Source organism: Alexandromys fortis, unplaced genomic scaffold (assembly GCF_014885135.2).
Source record: "Alexandromys fortis isolate MF-2015 unplaced genomic scaffold, M_Fortis_MF-2015_v1.1 scaffold_165, whole genome shotgun sequence".
Classification (NCBI taxonomy): Eukaryota; Metazoa; Chordata; class Mammalia; order Rodentia; family Cricetidae; genus Alexandromys; species Alexandromys fortis.
The window spans coordinates 3,416,973-3,435,505 of record NW_026068038.1 but is presented as its reverse complement, the minus strand read 5'-3'; the positions used below and the strand labels follow the sequence as shown (position 1 = coordinate 3,435,505).

General features: G+C 53.4%; 1 protein-coding gene across 3 annotated transcripts; it reads right to left on the bottom strand.

Moving 5' to 3' along the window:
• Nucleotides 1-301: 301 nt before the first annotated feature.
• Nucleotides 302-16,946, bottom strand: Cpne7 (copine 7). 3 transcript variants are annotated; one of them, XM_050165292.1, is made up of 15 exons: nucleotides 16,580-16,936; nucleotides 14,630-14,812; nucleotides 10,793-10,867; nucleotides 10,542-10,616; nucleotides 9,706-9,789; nucleotides 9,025-9,114; nucleotides 8,678-8,776; nucleotides 7,923-8,009; nucleotides 7,596-7,655; nucleotides 6,676-6,809; nucleotides 5,884-5,938; nucleotides 5,347-5,398; nucleotides 5,146-5,279; nucleotides 1,533-1,769; nucleotides 302-942 (listed from the first exon to the last, which is right to left on the bottom strand). In XM_050165292.1, the coding sequence occupies exons 1-15, from the start codon at nucleotides 16,745-16,747 to the stop codon at nucleotides 805-807; spliced, it is 1,671 nt and encodes a 556-aa protein (XP_050021249.1). In that variant the 5' UTR covers nucleotides 16,748-16,936; the 3' UTR covers nucleotides 302-804. The 3 variants fall into 3 exon arrangements, with proteins under 3 accessions (XP_050021249.1, XP_050021248.1, XP_050021250.1); XM_050165291.1 differs by having other exon boundaries at nucleotides 806-1,769; nucleotides 16,580-16,942; XM_050165293.1 differs by lacking the exon at nucleotides 302-942 and having other exon boundaries at nucleotides 1,583-1,769; nucleotides 5,142-5,279; nucleotides 16,580-16,946.
• Nucleotides 16,947-18,533: the final 1,587 nt, after the last annotated feature.

Genomic DNA, 18,533 nt, shown 5'->3' with positions numbered 1-18,533 from the left:
AGAGTGGATAGGGAGATTGATAGGTGGGTGGGTCTGATTCAGGATTGGGACAATTTGTTTTTCTCAGACAAGATAATTGAGAGGAAATCTCAATTAGAAATCCACCCCCACTCAGACAGGTGGAAGCTGCCCTCAGCCAGCAGCAGCTCGTGGTCCATGGAGAATCCTGAGTGCCAGCCAAAGTCACTCAGGGCTGCTCTTCCCTCCCAACACATCAGGAGACATTGACGGAGAGACCCACAATCCTTACTGTCAGGGACAGTCCCACCAGATCCCCTGAAGCAAGAAAGGCACAAGGAGGTGAGGATGAGGGGATACTTTATTACGCCCAAAGCCACCTCCCGCAGACCCTGTAGGCTCCTGGGCTCTCAGGTATGTGCACAGGTGGGAGTGGCACCACACAGGACAGAGAAATCTATGGGGACAAGGTGCCCAGGCCTAGGCGTCCTCAAGGGTTGGGGTGCTGCCTCTCCCCACAGGATCAAATGACGAACCTCCATTTCCACCACCCCTTCGCCTGGGGATGCCCTCCATAGCTGGGCCATCAGGGCCCCTCCAATTCTCTCAGCAAACCCTGCTCCATGCCTGTTGGGTGCAGGGAGGCGCAGGCACGGGGCAGCTGCTGATTTCTGTTAACTCCATCAGGATTTCTTCATCTTGGGGAGTAGGCCACCAACCAGACCAGCAGAACACAGGAGTAGAGGGCTGGGGCCTGGGCTAGATGGGAAGTTTCTGAGGGGTTTCTGGGGGCTCAGGAGGTGCTGCGGATGGACATGTTGCTCAGGGCCCCCTCGCCTGGCACCCTCATGGTGCTGAGCTGGGACCGGCCCCTCCAGTTTGGACGCCAAGGCTGCGCGGAGGCAGTTCCTTGTGGCTGTAGTACTCAACCACCTGCTTGGGCACCTCGGCCAACACACACTTGGCCAGTGCCGCAGGGGACGCCTGGGTTCAGAGACAGTATGGTTACCTCTGAGGTTCTTCTATATCCTCACCCCCCCTTTCTGGGTCACAGACCCAGGACTCAAATCTACTTAAGGGACATGTGACTTGGAAGTTAGTTGAGATTCTACTAAAGACACAGACTGAAAAATGCTACCACCAAGCCCCTAGAGTATTCTAGCAACACCTGATTGTGCCCACAAGTGCCTAGGACGTCTGTGCTGGGACCCCCATCCATTCATTTCTCCCAGCACAACAGGAAGTGGCACAAGTGAATTGGGGCCAGGTATCAACCCTCATGGAAACTTGCAATGTGCATGTATGAGAGACCCATGTGATGTTTTTACTGTGGAGTGGGCGTGGGGAACTGTGTGCCAGGTGCATGGAACCCCTACTACTCTCTCTGTGTCATAGATTTTGGGATCAGAAGCTCACTGCTCAGGCACTAATCAGGGTGGAGAAAAAGACTGACTAGAAAGCCATCCCCAGGGGCTGCTCTTTGGCTGCACACAGCCAGGGTGGGGCCGTGTCCTGAACAGAAAGTCACGCATGCATGGAGCAGTGGGTAGCACCCCCAGGACCCAGCCACTTACATTCTTGAGCTCACGGAAGGGCACAAACTGAACGATGTCGCGGAGTGCAGGCTCACCGCGTGGGGAGCGCAGGACTCCGTCATCCCCATCTAGGATCTGCATATCAGTGAAGTCTGCGTTGCCCACCCCAACGATGATGACGGACATGGGCAGGTGGGAGGCGCGGACAATGGCCTCTCGCGTGTCTGACATGTCAGTTACCACACCATCCGTGAGGATCAGCAGTATGTAGTATTGCTGAGGGCAAAGGGGAGAAGTGGGGTGCTGGTCTCTGGGTCTTCTCCGAGCCACACAGCCAGTTCCAGCCCACACTAAGAGGAGCCCCCTTAGTGCCCAGGGTTTTCTAAGACTATTTCTGCTGAAGCACACTACAGGTAAATTCTGATCGGCCCTATGCAGAGTGAAGTTCAGGCTCCAGCCCTCATTGCCGAATGGCCAGTGACTCCAGAAGGGGCACTGCAGGATCCACTTTACAGACAAGGCCACCAAAGCAGGGTGAGCCCAGTCCCACACCAGAGAAGGACTCCTGAATAGAGAGGGAGCCAACACCCTGTCACCAGGATGCCTAGCCCATGCTTCAAGAAGGACAAGAGCGGGAACTTGTTTCAAATAGAAGTCCATCCTTTTTGTCAAGAATACAAAACCCAGCTAGGTGTAATGGTGCATGCCTCTAATCCCAGCACTAGGAAAGCAGGGCAGGCATCTCTGATACATATAGAGACCCTGTCTTAAAAAAGTAAACAACAGCCAGGGCTATCCAGAGAAACCCTGTCTCAAAATACCAACCAACCAACCAACCAACAAACAAACCCCACGATCATTTTCTTAAAAACTTGGACGACAGAACTGGAGAGATGACTTCATGGTTAAGAGCACTGACTTCTCATACAGAGAACCAGGGTTTGCTACTCAGCACCCACGCAAGGGCTCACAACCATCTATAACTCCAGTTCCAGCGGATCCTACATTCTTCTAGCATCTGTGGTCGTAAGAGGGCGATCTCAGTCATATAGGAAGGGGTTCTCATATGCTGATATCTGGGGATCTGAGTTACAATCTGCTCCGAAAGAATTCACCAAGGGGATTGCTGCAAGTCTGAAGCCAGCCTGGTCTCCATAGAAAGTTTCAGGCTAGCCAGGGCTACATAGCAAGATTTGTCTCAAAGAAACAAACAAATGAAAACTAAATCTGACTGTAATTGCAGCTCTTGGGGAGTTGAGGTGGCAGAATTGCAAGTTTAAGGCCAGCCTAGACTGAATAACAAGACTTTGTCTCAGACATATATGTACACGCATGCACACACATACACACACTACATGTATGCGTGAGTAGAACTGAGGTTTTTTTAAAGCACCTTTCAGTAAATGAAAGCGCTTAAGAACCTCCCTGTGACGTTAAGAAATGTTGAAACCAGGGTATTTGCAGAATGTGTGAATGTCCTCAGAAATCTTAGCTCAGGGCTTCTCCGTCTCCCTACTGCCTTGACCCTTTGTTACAGTTCTTCATGGTGACCTCCAGCTAAATACATCTTGTTGCTGTTGCATAAATGTAATTTTGCTTCTGTTAAGAATCATAATATAAGCCAGGCAGCAGCAACACATGCTTTTAATCCCAGCACTTGGGAGGCAGAGGCAGGTGATCTCAATTAGTTTGAAGCCAGCCTGGTCTCTACAAGAGCTAGTTCAGAGAAACCTTGTCTTGAAAAACAAAACAAAACAAAACAAAAAAAGAATCATAATGTAAATATCTTGTTTTCCAACAGTCTCATTCTACCCCAATGGGATTGTGACCCACAGGTTGAGAATCACTACCTTAATTGGCTAGTTAAAATAGTTAAATCACACATTTTCAGTTGTGTGTAATTTATCATGACAAAATACACGAGCAAAGTGAAGCAGAGCACCTGCGACACAAAGCGGCCCTGGGAAAGGGTGCAAGAGAGTCCTTTGTGCTGGTGTGACTTCTCGCCAAGTCTGAAATTAACTCAAGAATGAGAAGAATTAACTCAGGAAAGACAAACGGGGCATTTGTTGAGCAGGAGATGGATCCACAGGAGCCATTTTGTGATTTCTTATTTTTTAAAATTAAAAAAACTAGATTATCACGATATGTGATACACATGGGGCAGCCAGGGGCCGCTCTGGCTTGCCCCTCCCCTCCAGGTGGATTCTGGGGATGAAGCACCTCACCAACCTCACTCCGTAATTTCCTTACATTTGGAAAACATGATGAGACCCCAGCTCTCTTGTTGTTTTGTTTGTGGCTTGGTTTGTTTTTTCTAGACAGGTTTTCTCTGCATAGCCTTGGCTGCCCTGGAACTCACTCTGTAGACCAGGCTGGCCTCAAACTCATCCCTCCCCCTTTGCCTTCCGAGTGCTGAGATTAAAGGTGTGTACCACCACCGGCTGGCTTGAGACCTCAACTTTTAAAAGAAGTTGTTTCCAAGGAAAGCAAAAAGCATAAAAGTTATTGTAAAAGAAGGGGAACCCTGATCAGAAGACATACTGACCAGGGTCCCCACATCCACTCTGGACAGCTCCTGAATAGAACCCTGGATGATACCTGTGGGAGCCCCTCCTTCTTGGACCTGGAGTGGAGAGGGCACCCCTGCCTGGGGTGTGCAACAGTCTCCACCCAAAGATTAGGTTTGGCCTCCACACCCTCCCCCAGCTCAGAATGCAGCCCGGCAGCAGGACTGCTCTTGACTAGAGTGTGGGGCTTCAAGGTGGAGCCTGAAGGGTCATGATGGAGGTCAAGATGAAGGGAACAAGCAAAACTCAGCAAAATCCCAAGTCAGACCACACCTGGGGAAGGTAAGGAGCAGACGAGAATGTGGACCTAGAAGGATCAGATAGCAGGAGGGGCTGCCTTCTTTGCCCTGCCACACACGTGATATACACAGGACCCACCTTGCAGACATGGCAATGTAGATATTTAAGGAGGAAGTAACATCAGGATTCAGTCTCTCAAATGGTTCAGGACACTTAGAACATACACACACAGAAGGGATGGAGGCAGGAGCGGCTGGGAAGGAGGAGAGGATAAAAGGGACCAGGGAAGGGGGAGGGAGAACGTAAGGAAGAGAGGGACAAACTGGTAAACACTAGGAGCCCATGGAGGACCAGAAGTCGTGCGCCAGTCTGCTCGCTTGTAAACAGGACTTTCTTTTTCAAAATGAAAAATTAAAAGAAAGCAGCAAGCCAGCTGAGTCTCAGGGATACACAGAGGGCTACAAAGAGCAGAATGTGATCCTAAGTAAAATGCGACAAACACATACTGAGAACGCCTAAAAGAAAACAGACCCGTGGTCCCGTGCAAAGGGACAGGAGGCAGGGGAAACCGAGGTAAACCAGTGTCGGTGCCAGACAGTTGAGGGCTGACTTTGAAGAGATTAATTCAGTCCTCTGCCCAAAATAAAAGCTGACTGCCTGGGGCTTTGAGAGAGCCGCAGCTGAGGAGCTGAGCTCTTCCCTCATCCCGCGCCATACTGCCTGGCTGGCTTTGCGCTGGACTGTGTCCAGAGAACCGCTTCTCTGGCTCTTAGCCACTACTACACACACAGCTAGCGGGTTCCACAGCTGGATGCACGCAGCCCCTGTCCCCAGTCACCTACAGAGGCCTCCCCTGTGCGCTCTTCAGCGGCTGCCATGCGGGCCACCTTGGAGATGACGGGTGCCACGTTGGTGGGGCCGTAGAGCTGGACCTTAGGCAGGCAGTTCTGGTAGGCCTCGACCACGCCCTGGATTCCTGCGGGGGAGAGAGGAGTGAGCCTGGCCCGATGTACCTCTCAGCCAAAGCCGCCACCAGCTCCTACCTTCACATTCGTCGTCCTCAGGGTTGAAATTGATGGCAAAGTCATGGGACACCTGGGTGGGGACAAGAGTCAGCCAGGACCTTCCCAGAATCCACTTGACTCCCACTTACTGGGAGAAGTTGGTTTGTAGCTCTTTGGGGCCCATGTGAGGAGATCTCCATGGAGAGAGGAAGCCAAGAAGGAGGCAGACAGACAGACTAATCTCGGGCAATTACTTTAGCACCTGGACCCAACAGTAACGACATATTTGAAGGTACCTTAACCAATAAATCCCCTCTCCTACCATCTTTTCATACGTAAGCAGTTGAACTGTCACTGGGTCTTTCTGATAGGAGCATGGGTTATGCCTATAGCTTTGTCAATCATCTCGCTGGTCCACAGGCCAGAGTCTCCTCTCTCTCCATCCCCATCCCAAAAGGGATGGTGGCAACCAGGGTTCTTGTACCCAGAACACCCCTGCCTGGGGAGGTAGAGGCGCTAGAGGCCTAGGCAGATGCTTTGGAGTAGGGGTAGGGCCCCAGCCCAGGGCCCTCTTACCTCATACTTGGGAGGGATCCGAGCTCCAAATCCCAAAGCAGAAAATCGTTTGTCACTGGGAAAGAAGATGAAGCTGGTAACTCCAGGAACCTGGCCCCCACAAGGGAGTCAAAGTTGACACTGGACAGAGACCAGGAGGCCTGGGCCTTGCTGGGCCAGGAACAGGGAACATAGGCATACCACATAGGGGACATTGAGGCACTGAGCTCAAAGACCATCATGACACAGGCAGGAAAGTGCAGAGTTGACAGTAGAAGGCTGGGAACTGACCCCGGGTTCCTCTCTCCAGGCCTGAAGAACCCGCTTAGGAGTCTTCCTGGCCTGAGATGGTGAGGGTCATGGACTCTGCTCTCTCCCACAGAGAGGGAGGGCTCCATGGACAAGGCACTCAGGGTGGGGATCTGGGTCATGGTGAGGATCTCAGAGTCCAGGCCGCCTGGGTTGGCACTTAGCCTCTGCCTAGCCAGTCACCCCAACCTCCGTGAGTGTGTCTTCTGCTCTATAAAACAGTCTCCAATCAATCTCCAGGTTTGTGTCACAGTGAAGAGGTGTATGGCCATGTTAGAGACTAACACATCACCCCCCCCCATCCCCTGAAGGTACCCCCTGCCAGGCTCGGTTCAGATGGCTGTCTGGGAGGTATACTGTCTGCCCCCACTGGTGTACTGAAAAGATGTTCCCACTCTTGCTCGAGCTGACCTCTCTGGCACATCAAGTGTTAACTACAGATGGTATCACTTCGGAAAAGCCCCCAAGCCCAATCTGGCCTGGAAAGGTAGGTGGGGGTCCCACCTGTCATAATCCTGGCAGACCTCGCCCACCGCCACCAGGGCTCTCAGGTACTCGTTGGGCTGGTAAGGGTTGATGTGGTGGAGGGAGCAGCTGTTCCTTGGGTCGCCGTTGGAGGCTGTGAAGTCGATGGCTACCTGCAAGGGCCAGGATGAGGAACATCATTGCGTACCTGCACTTCCTGCTCCCCTGGACAAGCAAAGGGGACCCGAGAGCAGCTTGACATCAAGAACCTAGCGTCTCAGTTTCCCCAGCTCTTTGCAAGCTTGACTGCTCACTGGAGTTACTCACTAGCCCCCAGGAGATGAGGGGGGCTATCCAGACCCTAAAAACCCTAAGTCTCACTCTTGGAATCCCAGGATAGCATCGACCCTCTCCTTTAGGAGAATCTCTGAGCTAAACTCCCCTCAGAAGGACAGGGCCCATGGAAATTCTTCTCAACTGCTATGGTCCTGTCTTGGCCTAGTCCCCTCTGGCCTTCTACCTGGCCATCCTCAAGGCCACCTTGGGTGTGGCTCTGTTCAGCAGCCCAGCTGTGTATAAACACAGCAGAGTCTGTGATGGGCTCCCCTAGACCTTCGGTCCAGTCTGCTATTGTCTGTAGCCTGCTCAAGGCTAAGCCAGCCGGACTCTGCAGTCCTTGTTAGCCAAGTGCTCACTTCTGTTTTCCTCTTCCAGGTTTTTTGTTTATCTCCCTATAATTTTGTAGCAGGTAAGCCCTGGGATGCTGCCGTGAGAGGTGGCCCAGGGCTGGTCCTGAACTCCTGCCTCCTTTTCCTGATCATCATAAAGGGGAAGACATAGGGAAATGAAGACACAAACTGTATTTTCCCTCTCTGTACATGGGCTGGAGTTCAGGGGCTGGGCAGTGGTCCTGCCCCAGTGATTGGGCACAGCATGGAAGACAAGACCCACAGACTCACCGTGCAGTGGATCTGGCAGCCACCCATGATGTAATCCAGGAAGGAGTGGACCCTGTGGAGCTTCCAGGCAATGCCATTGGCAAAACCACCCATGATTCATCACCCTACCCGACTCCCAGAAGAGCAGGCCTGTGTCACTGGGGGAGGGAGCCTACTTGGCATCTCTCCCCTAGGCACTATGGTCTGTGGAAGCATCTTCCTCCTCCCTCAACCTCCCTGGGCGTTTCAGGACCTCAGAGCTGTACCTTTGAGAACCACCTGACAACATGGAGAAGCTAATCCCACCAACCCATCTCCCTAGGGACTGAGGGCAGGGCCGAGGCTCACCTTCAGGTCTGCCAGGACCACCACTCCAGAATTCTTGTAATTGCGCTTCTTCTGTTTGTACTTGGCATTCACACAGTCCCACTGGGCCTGGGACAGGGACAGGGACAGGCAGAAACCCACCCAGAGCAGCAGTATCCAAACCCCTCCCACAGAGGGGAGGGGCCAGGAGCCCCCGGAAGTCCCAGTGCTGCTGCTGGAGACCTGACACTCCACAAGACCATCTCCAAAGTGCACACAAGGCCCCTGACCATGGGGGTCAGGAATGGCCTCTGTGGGGACATACCCATCCCACAGGGGAGCAGGCACATAACGGAACAGAGAGGAGTCATGCAGATGAGATTATGAGTGAGATAGGGGCCCAGGTTAGACCCTGCACGCACTGAGATAGGGGCCCAGAGGTTAGACCCTGCACGCACTGCAGCCTTGGCACTGTGGTCTACCATATTCTGAGCCTGTAGATCTTCCTGAGGGACCCCAGGGTCCAAGAAGGAGCTCCAGGCAACTCTCCCACCACGCCCACCCAGCTACAGAGGGCTAGGCAGGGCCCAGGAAGGGTGCCCCTCCCACCTTGACACACAATGGACATGGTTGCTCACACGGTCACTTGCTTGCAGGCCCCTGTTCTGGTCCCGTGGTGGGTGTCACTGTTCTTTGCCACCATCATGTCTTCTCTGGGGTGGGGTAGAATAACTAGCCTCCCAGAGACCCACTAGAAAGAGTCAGAACCTGTGGCCTGAAACGGGCCAGCAACTCACCTGCTCCTCCTCAAAGGCCTTCTGCATCTCTGCGAAGGTGGTGGTGAAGTCGCCAATGAAGTCGTGCTTTCCTCGGGAGTCATAGTCCCAGACCAGGCACTGGGGAGCCCAGGCCTCTCAGTGGACCTGCGGCCCTTCCAGCCCTGGCCAGGCTGTCATTTATCACTTCCCTCCTCGGTCTCCCCTTTTCCTATAAGTCCTAACTCTCCCAGGCCTCCGTGGCTCTGGAGGAATTGGATACCTACCCACGAGCTGTGGTCCCAACCCAACCCTTTGGCTACGTCCCTACACCCCGCCCGCTCTAACCCTGACCCCACTTCCGGTCCTGTCCGCTACTGCATCCCCACCTTCAGAGGCCGCGTCTCCTCGCAGCTGCAGAGTGAATTCAGGGACACCTTGAAGGGCTCCCACACCGGGTTAAGGTTATTCTTCACTACCTGTGGACCAGAAAAGACTGGCTTGGGTGGAAACCCTGGGTTCCTTTAGCCAGGGTACAGGGTTCTCAGCGTCCTGACCTAAAACAGCTGCGAAGGGGCCCTTGACTGGCAGCATGTACCCTGCCCCATGGAAACTATGGGTATCGCTAGGTTCAATTCAGGCTCCAAACAGGACAGGGTGCAGCCCAGACCTTCCGGCTCTCCACTCCCTCCACCCCTGACCCTAATAGCTTCTGCCTCGCTCCCGCCACTCAGCTGTTTTCTCCTTAAATAGATTCTCTTCACTCAAATTAATTTGTCTCAAAAGGAAACTCTCTCCTCGCTCTAACTAAAATCCTGTTTCCCGGCAGGAGGAAGCAGGTACGCCTAAAAATAGGACCGGGGACAACAAAGCTGCCACGCTAAATTTGGGCGGACAGAGAGCCAATTCCACCCAGCTGTTCCATCCATCGAAAGAGAGTAAGATGTAAAGACGCCACGGTCACGTGGTCACCCTCAGTCCCCCCCCCCTCCGTGAGGACACTGGGCCCTTTTCGGGTAACTTCAATTGACCCCGGAAGCCCCTCTGTCATCGGGCAGTGGGCGCCTCACCTCCGTCCTGTACACCAGCTGCTCGCTCCCGTCGTCATTGACCCGATACAACTCTAGGAAGGGGTCCGACTTGCTGAAGAGATCCTGGAGCAGAGGGTGGGCCGGCAAGGGGCTAGCCGGCTTCGAGGCTTGAGGATGACCCCGTCCCTAATGCCTGCATGCTGGCCTCATCCTTTGCAGTTCATTGTTTCATCCCCACCCCCAGACTCAATTTCCCCAGGCATAAAATAAGTTGTGACTGTTCCCCGAGAGCCCACAGAGATAAGAACTCACTATCTGGAGTCTTCGCTGACTTCTGATGCACCCACCGTGACCCCAGGCGTGTGCGCGCACGGCCACCACCCCGCTCTCCTTCCCTCCTGCTGCCTGGTGCCTAAACACTTGTTCACACCACCCACCCTTGTTGGTCCCGGTTTAAATCTCTCAGAAGGGACCCCAGGAGAAGAACCTATGAAGCAGGCTCAGTCCCAGTTCAAGACAGTGACCTCACTGTCCTCCCTGGGTCTCTCTCCCCATCATTAAACATGCGCTCTGCCAGAGGTAGCTCGGTGCTCACGTGCCATGCTGCCATGCAGAGCGAGGCTTTCTGCCCATCCGGCAGAGCGCATGTGTCTGTGGCTGGGAGGGTGAGGGTGATGACAGCGACGGTTGTAAAACGCAACAGTTAGCAATGAACATGGTGACAGCAGCATGCCAACGGCCCCACGCACAGCCATCAATCGTGTCACTTGTTTCTGAACCGTACAAGAGGCCCGTGCTGAGCAGGAACTAGGTTTTCACCACGAGCCAGTCTGCAGGGGGCTCAGAGCCCAACATGCAGTGGATCCAAGCCTCACCTTGTCATCCAGTTTCCTGGCCTGGAAGGAGAGCTCCACATAGCCATTGTTCCCAGAGATGTCCTCGGCTATCACCTGGGTGTGTCACATGGGATCCGTGGGCTCCAGGTCATCGGTCTCCATCCTCTTCCCTCAGTGGCCACTCGCCCTGAGGGGGCTCTGGTCTCTCCTAGCAGGCCTCGCTCCTCACCTCCCAAGACCCCCCTCCCCTAAGCCTTGTGGGAAGGGAAGATCTCAGCTCTGGCTCTCACCGTGATAGTGGACTTGCCAGCATTTCTGCCGAATCTCAACAGCAATGGGCGCGTCATTTTCTTCTGGGCCACAATCTGGAAACCAAGGAAGTCGGCAGGGATAAAGGAGGAAGAAGATGGTCCTCAATCCCCGTTGAATCTTACTTCTGCACTCACTGGATCCCCACCATCCCCTGGGTTCCAGCAGCCTTCCTGCTGATGCCAGAAAGTTCTACTGGGCATCTTTGTGCCATCTCCTGGGCCATCCTATCACCTGCCTGTGGGGTACACACATCGTGCAGTTAGCAAATGTGCAGGGCACCAGAGCAGATTCATTAGGGCATCTACCCTCAGTCAGGACCTCACTACAGAGCTGGCCTGATTCTATTCTTTGATGTGGGAATGAGAACCCTTATAAGTGGCTGGTTGAATAGCTCTGAGCCCCACCCTGGATCCCGACTATCCCAAACAAGTCAGAGTGGCCCTGGGGTGGCAGAAGGAGCACACTTGACTTGTCTGCACAGGTGCCTGCTTAGAGGGGGCCACTCAGATGTAAGCCCCAATGCTCAGTTCCTAGAGAATTCATCTCCCAGATTGGCCTCCCCTCCTCTCCTGTCACACCCACCGGCTAGATAGCTCGTCCCGGAGCATACACCCCTAACTGAATGGTGCCTTCACATAGCATATCACCTGTCCAGCAGGGAACAGAGCCTGAGAGGCAAGACTGAGGAAACCCTCTTGGGCAGCAGGCTCTGGTCTGAATATAGCCCTTCATGTCTCCCTGGAGAAATCAGTTTCTCTGTGTGTGAAGGCCAGGATGGTTCTGTTTACAGGGTAGCTACCACCTTGACCCCCAGCAAAGCTGCCTGCCTCACATTTGCTAGTGGTTGGTGGAGACCAAGGGGTGATGGTAAAAAGAGCTAGAGTCCGGGCTGGAGAGATGGCTCAGCGGTTAAGAGCACTGACTGTTCTTCCAGAGGTCCTGAGTTCAATTCCCAGCAACCACATGGTGGCTCACAACCACCTGTAATGAGATCTGGTGTCCTCTTCTGGAGTACAATATATCCAGCATCCAGAACACTGTATACATAATAAATAAGTCTTTTAAAAAAAAAAGAGCTAGAGTCTGTGGTACCTGACAAGTAGCCAAGCTGACTTCAGTGCACAAAGATGAGTTCAAGTACAGAATCTGTATGTATCCAGCATATCTATCTATCTATCTATCTATCTATCTATCTATCTATCTATCTATCTATCTATCTATCTATCTATCCCACCTGGACTGTGGTGCATGTGTGCATGTGTTGGAGGTATCTATGACTGCCATCTTGGAACCTGGAGGAATTGTGCCCCCACTTCATCTCAGCCTCTGTTATGTAAAGGGGGATGGCAAGAAGATCTAAAGAGAATGAGCCCTGACCAGGCAGTGGCAGGGATGAGTCACACACATGATGTTGGGATGGAGAATCAGATACCCAGAACATCCCATGGGGCTAACACACAGGAAACAGCCAGGGCACTGGCAGAAAAAGGCAGCCTGCAGAGTGACGGAAATGGCCATCTAGTCAGTAGACAGTCACATGAAACTGTCCATCTCTGTGCCTCATTGCGCTGTCTATAAACAATTCCTTAACGTAAAGGACACCCTGTGGTACACAGCCCAGGGCATACACACAGTAACTGTAGCAGTAAAGTGCCCGTCACATGAACAACAGAGGAGAAAAGGCAAGGACAGTGGCTCCGGGCTGCCAGCGGAGTCCCCCGGGCAGGATAGCCTCATGCACTATTCCCCTTAACCCCAGCTGCAGGGAAAAATATGGAGACCTTGCCTGCCTTGTGGGAACTAGAACCCAGAACCTCAAACGGTTCTTGCAAACACTGCCACTGAGCGGTGCCTCAGCACGAAGAGAAAAAAGCGAGTTGCAGAACAGTGTGTAGGGTGAGTGAGTGGTTTGGGGAGGGAAGGGATGAGGATGGAGGGAGGAAGAGAGGGATGGAAGGAGAGAGGGAAGGGAAACAGGGAGGGAGGGGGAGATGAAGACATTTTTAAGATGGGATCTTCCTATGCTGCCCAGGCTGATGTGGAACTGGTGGTAATCCTCCTTCCTCAGCCTGCTGAGGGCTGGGGTTATAGGTGGGAGCCACTACAGCTGTGGTTTCCTCCCTCCCTTCTTTCTTCCCTTTCTTCCTTCCTTTCTCCCTCCCTCCCTCCCTCCTTCCTTCCAGTGTTGAGATAACATCTCAATAGCTCAGACTGGTGTTATCTGAGACCTGTCTGATGGTGGTCATTAACACCCCAATGTTAGAATCTCCAGCATACACTACCATGTATGGGAGGGAGTAGATGTGTGTGCATGTATGTGTGTGTGAAGGCCAGAGGAGGATATCAGGCATCCTGTCCATCACTCTCTGCCTTATTCTCTGGAGTCAGAGTCTCTCACTGAACCTGGAGCTAGATCGGTGGTCAGCACGCTCTAATGCTGGAGATTTGAACTCAAGTCCTCAGATTTGTGCAACAAGAGCTCTTACCAAGTGAGGTATTTTCCCAGGTGCTCTCTCTCTCTCTCTCTCTCTCTCTCTCTCTCTCTCTCTCTCTCTCTCTCTCCAGTCTCATATAATCTAAGTTGGTTTCAAATTAACCATAGAACTGAAGATGACCTTAAATTTTTTTCTTTGAGATGGGATCTCTTTATGTAGCCCTGGCTGGAACTCATTATGTAGACCAGGCTGCTTTTAAACTCACAGAGATCCACCTGCTTCTGGCTCCTGGGTGCTGGGATTAAAAATTCGTACCACCACTGCCCAGCAACCTTAACTTTCTGACTCTTACCTCTACTTCTTTTTCTGTGGTACTGGAGACATAAAACCCACGATAGCAAACACTCTATCGAATGAGGGACATTCCTACCTAGCTATCTTTAAGGGAAAATTGTATGACTGTTGATTTCTGTGAGAACACTTCTCTGAAATGGGTACAAAGACCCAATGACAGGGCTCGGCAGGGGCTGGAGGGAGACATGCCAGAACAGGCCTGCTGGAAACATAGGAGCATGTAACTGAGATCAAAATTACTAAAACTGGTATGGAGTTGCATGCTTATAATTTCAGTGCTGGAGAAATGGAAACAAGGGGATCATAAATTCATTGTTACCCTAGGCTACACAGGGTGTTCAAGCCCAACCTGAGCTATGTGACATCCTGTTTACACACACACATATACACACACACATACACACACACACATACACACACACCATGTATGCACATTCCTTTATAAACAGACAAAAATTCTAGGAGAGATGGCTTAGCAGTTGAGAATACTCGCTGCTCTTGCAGAGGACCCAGATTTGGCTCCCAGCACCCACATAAAGGCTCACAACTGTCTGCAACTCTGCTTCCAGAGGCTCTGACACCCACTTCTGATCTCCAAGGACACGGGAGGAACATGGTACACAGACATAGCAGCATGCAAGCAGCCATACACACAAAATAAATAAATTGTTAAAAATTGGTAAGGGGCTGGGATTGGTAGCACACACCTTTAATGCCAGCGCTCGGGAGACAGAGCCAGGGGGAGCAGCCAGAACTACATAGTGAGACTGTCTAAAACAAACAACACAACTCGTAAGAGAAAGAGGACATGCTGGAGCGCTCCTGTAACAGCAGGACCCAGGAGCCTGAAGCAGGAGGATCTCAACTTCAAAGTCAGCTTGGGCTGTCTCAAACACACAGTCCTTTTCAAGAGGAGCAGAGGTGGGCAGGGCCAGAAGCTCATCCCTGCAGAATCCCTGAGTAGAGGGCACCGCTGCCCTAGAAGCTACTCCTAACCTCCTCCCTCCCAAGGTACTCGGTACTCACTTGCCCCAAGGTACACTCCATGCCACCTAGGAAGTCATCATCCTGGCAACTCAGCCCACTAGGCCCGTGGGTGTCGTACACCTCAAATCGTAGCTTCTGCACCTCCTCGAAGTAGTAGTCGATAGTGAAGACCTTGGAGAACACAGGATGCAGGCTGCTCTTCACCACCTCGGTTCTGTCCACCTGCAACAAGTCTCTTCCTGTGAGCCAACCCTGCAGGTGGGACCTCCCTGCAGATCTACCTGGGTTCCCACCACCTCCCTGCCACTCATCTGCGCTGTTCCAAGCCTGTTTTCCACCAATGGGGCCCATCTCCCACCTGTGTATAGAGGGCTGCAGGCCCAGAGGGTCACTCCGTTGACCAGTGGCACTTCTATGCCTTGGATAAAGGAACATCCTTTTCCCAGCCAGTCACCGGCTACCGTTTCTCTGTACCCTCTCTTCTCGTGCCCATCCCCACATTACAGATGGAAAAAACTGAGGCTCAGAGACCAGCAGAGTTCTGCCCAAGGACCAAGATGTCAGGGACAGAATCAGATTCCAGCCCTGGGCAGGGCAAGCCCAATGCGGAGACCTTTCCCCAGCACTCAGCTGAGTGGCAAAGAGATGTCCCTGCTGGAGGGACTTGGGTTCACCAGCCTCTCCCACTGAGTTCCGCACCCTCCCAGAAATGCATGCACCAGGCAGCAAGCAGACCAAGCAACAAAATGCTACAGGAGGACCTGGGTCACAAGATGGCCCTTAAACAGAAGCCCCCCAATATCGTCTAGGAATTTAAACACATGGTTTGGGGCAGGCCCTTAATCTTCAAGGTCAATGACCCACAAGATGTCTCAGCCCCAGAGCCTAAAAAATACTCTGAGACACCAGAGTAAACATGCAGAGTGGGCGTTAAGTGAGGTACCACCCCAGAATGTCTCCCCCTGCACTGCTCGGGTCTTCTGCACACCCTAGGCTCCCTGGCTATCCCCACAATAGTCACGGGGTCTGTCTAACATCTTCCCTGGCTCTTCTCCCCTGCTTCCTGCACATGACTGCCACAGCCAAGGGGTGCCCCGGAGCTGATGTTGGGGGGCACTCAAACAGGCTCAGGTCTTTTGTGCCTGTTAGTTTCTCACTCCTGAGGTAAAGCCAGTACCCCACGGGAGATGGTGAGAAAGGGTTCTGCAGCACAGATCATGGGCAAAACCCCTGACCCTGGCCCAGAACTAAGAGCCGAGGGCTGAAGAAAGCTAGAGACTTCGGGGAAGCACCCTTCCCTGAAGATGCTGGCTACCCTGGGTTTATAGGTGTCCAGTGGAAAAACCCCAAGCTGATGGCAGGCACTCACATCTGAGTCGGCAGGGGGCATTAAGGAGTGGGGAGGGGCTTGCTGCCCACAAGGGTAGCCGCTTGCATATAATTTGTAATTTCTCCTAACCAGTGAGGAGACAGGTAACAGGGCTGGGCGACTTGAATCTGAAAGATGGAGTCGCTGTCCAGCCCTGCCCAGCTCCATTCTACTCACCCAGAGAGGTCTAGCGAGCAGCCTTAACACTACTGGCCACCCTACTTAAGGTACCTCTGTTTCATGGGTGAGAAGCGCATTGCAGCCAATAGAGGGGAGACCCTGTGACCTTAAATAGCCCCTATACCTGCCTCAGGCATTGTCCGCCCCCCCCCCCGCCCCCGTTTCTGAGCCGCACTCCCTCCTGAGTTCATTAGTCTAGCCTGGGCACTTCGTTCTAGCTCTAGAGTCCCAGCCTGAGCCCCTCTGCTGCACTTCTGAGCACTTTCCACCAAGATCCCTTTCAGCTGCTGCTCCCTTGTTGCCCCGCCCTTCTCACAGCAGGTGGACACCTCCTCTTTTGCCCTGGTAGCCCCAGTTTGGGAACACCCTTGCCAGCGCCCCAAATCCCAATTCACACTTAGATCTTCAGATGCCCAGCTCCAGGACGCTAGCCGCCCTACCTGTAGCCACTGGCCCTGTGCCTGCTGCAGCAGCACCACGCTGGGGTCGGACTTGGTCAGCGGGTCCCGGTCCAGCAGGTGCCGGCAGCTCAGCCGCAGCTCCACCTTCGAGGCGCAGGGTGCAGGCACCACCCCCGGGGCCACCGCGCGCTCCGAGTCCCCGCTCATGCTTCAGGCTCTGCACTCGAACCGGTGGGCGCCGGAGAAATGGTGGCCGGGCCAGGCGTGGCCGCGCTCCCCCGCACACCCGCCGGGCACGGGCACACGTGTCTCGGGCGGCCGCCACTGCGTTGGGGCTGTAGGGCGGCGATGCAGCGGGGAAGGGATGGAGGGGACCGCGAAGGGGCGGGGCCAGGGTGGGGCCATAAGAGAAAAGCACAGGGACTAAGCAGAGAGCAGACAACCCGGAGAGCCGCCCCCTTGGAGCTGGGTTTCGATCTCTGAGCTGAGAGACAGGGGTCTGGGTTACACGCTAGCTCTGGAATTGTGGTATCTCTATAGGGTTCATTCGGGGCTGGAGGCTCCGCACTGCTGAAACCTAGGCACCGGATTTGGGTCCAGACAGTCTCGGAGAGAGGCACAACCCACCCCAGGGTCGCACCAAAGCTCTGCACTCCGAGGATTGTTACCTGAATCAGTGAGCAACTTAGTGGGAGCTCACTGTTTGCCAGGTGCAAGCTGGCAGCAGGAAGGGTGTCCCTATCTCTCAGAATTTGTAGGCCCAGGGTAGAAAATCTATGACTGAGGGTCAGAGAGGGACCCTCAGTTCTCTCCCAGCCACTTTTACCTGGCGCGTCCACAGTCGCCCCCAGGTGGAAAGGAAGATTCATTCCCTCTCCCTCTGGTACCCTCCCTCTCCTCCCGAGAGAAAGGCACTTGGAAGAGGAGGTGTTGGCTTCGACAGAAATCACCTCCCAGCCCATTCATTCTCTTTGCCAATTTCTACCTAAATATAGGGCAGAGACCTGACCAACAGTCACGGGAGTAGGAGGGTAAAGGAGACCAGGAGACGGCGGTGAAGATGGCAGGAGATTTCGAGTCCAGGGCAGGGTATGGGTGCCTGTAGGAGCGGAGTGGGGCCATGTTAAGCATCAACAAACAGGACTCCAGAAGATTCTGGGGTCAAAGAGTGTCAATACCAAGACAGGGATGTACAGGGTGGTGGGAGGATGGTGTGGGAGGAAGCAACAGTAGCCTTGGGCGAGGTGGGAAACTGACAAGACGTGGTGGGGGGCAATGTCTCCTCCACCAGCTTGGCACCTGGGGCATCCCCATCCCAGTAGTCAAGGGTCTCCTTCTGGGCTGAGCATATGGGACTCTGGAACCTAATCTCCACTTCCTGCTGCTGCTAAAAGATGCCTGGGAACTCATCTGCTCCCTTCCAGCCTCCCCAGCTGCTCTGTGTCACCCTGTTCCACCTGGCCCCAGGCAGGACTCTCCCCTGTTGAGTCCAGCCTGGGTGGCGCTGGGCCTCTTAGCCCTTTGTCTTTCAGGATTGGGAGATTCCACCCTTAGCCCACCGATTGTTTATGGGATTGTGATGGTGACTTTCTCTTCACAGGGACCTATAGTCCTCCCGGAGCCTGGTTCCCTGGGCACCCACCATGCTGGGTCAGACCCTCGACCTCTTGGCCTCTCAGCATGGAACGTGAGCAAAAAGAATGAGAAACCCGTCGGGCTGTGGTGGCACACGCATTTAATCCTAGCACTTGGAAGACAGAGGCAGGCGGATCTCTGAGTTCGAGGCACCTGGTCTACAAGAGTTAGCTCCAGGACAGGCTCCAAAGCTACAGAGAAACAAACAAAAAACAAAAAAACAAACAAACAAAACAAAAAAACAAAACAAGGGCTGGAGAGATAGCTCAGAGGTTAAGAGCTCTTCCAAAGGTCCTGAGTTCAGTTCCCAGCAACCACATGATGGCTCACAACCATCTGTAATGGAGTCTGGTGCCCT

Bases quoted from the DNA above. Each gene is read 5' to 3' on its own strand.
- Cpne7 (XM_050165291.1), bottom strand. From the start codon at position 16,747: ATGAGCGGGGACTCGGAGCGCGCGGTGGCCCCGGGGGTGGTGCCTGCA. The intron at 14,813-16,579 runs GTAGGGCGGCTA...GACTTGTTGCAG, and splicing joins CACAGGGCCAGTGGCTACAG to GTGGACAGAACCGAGGTGGT. The intron at 9,790-10,541 runs GTGAGGCTTGGA...CCTCTGCTCCAG, and splicing joins CCAGGAAACTGGATGACAAG to GATCTCTTCAGCAAGTCGGA.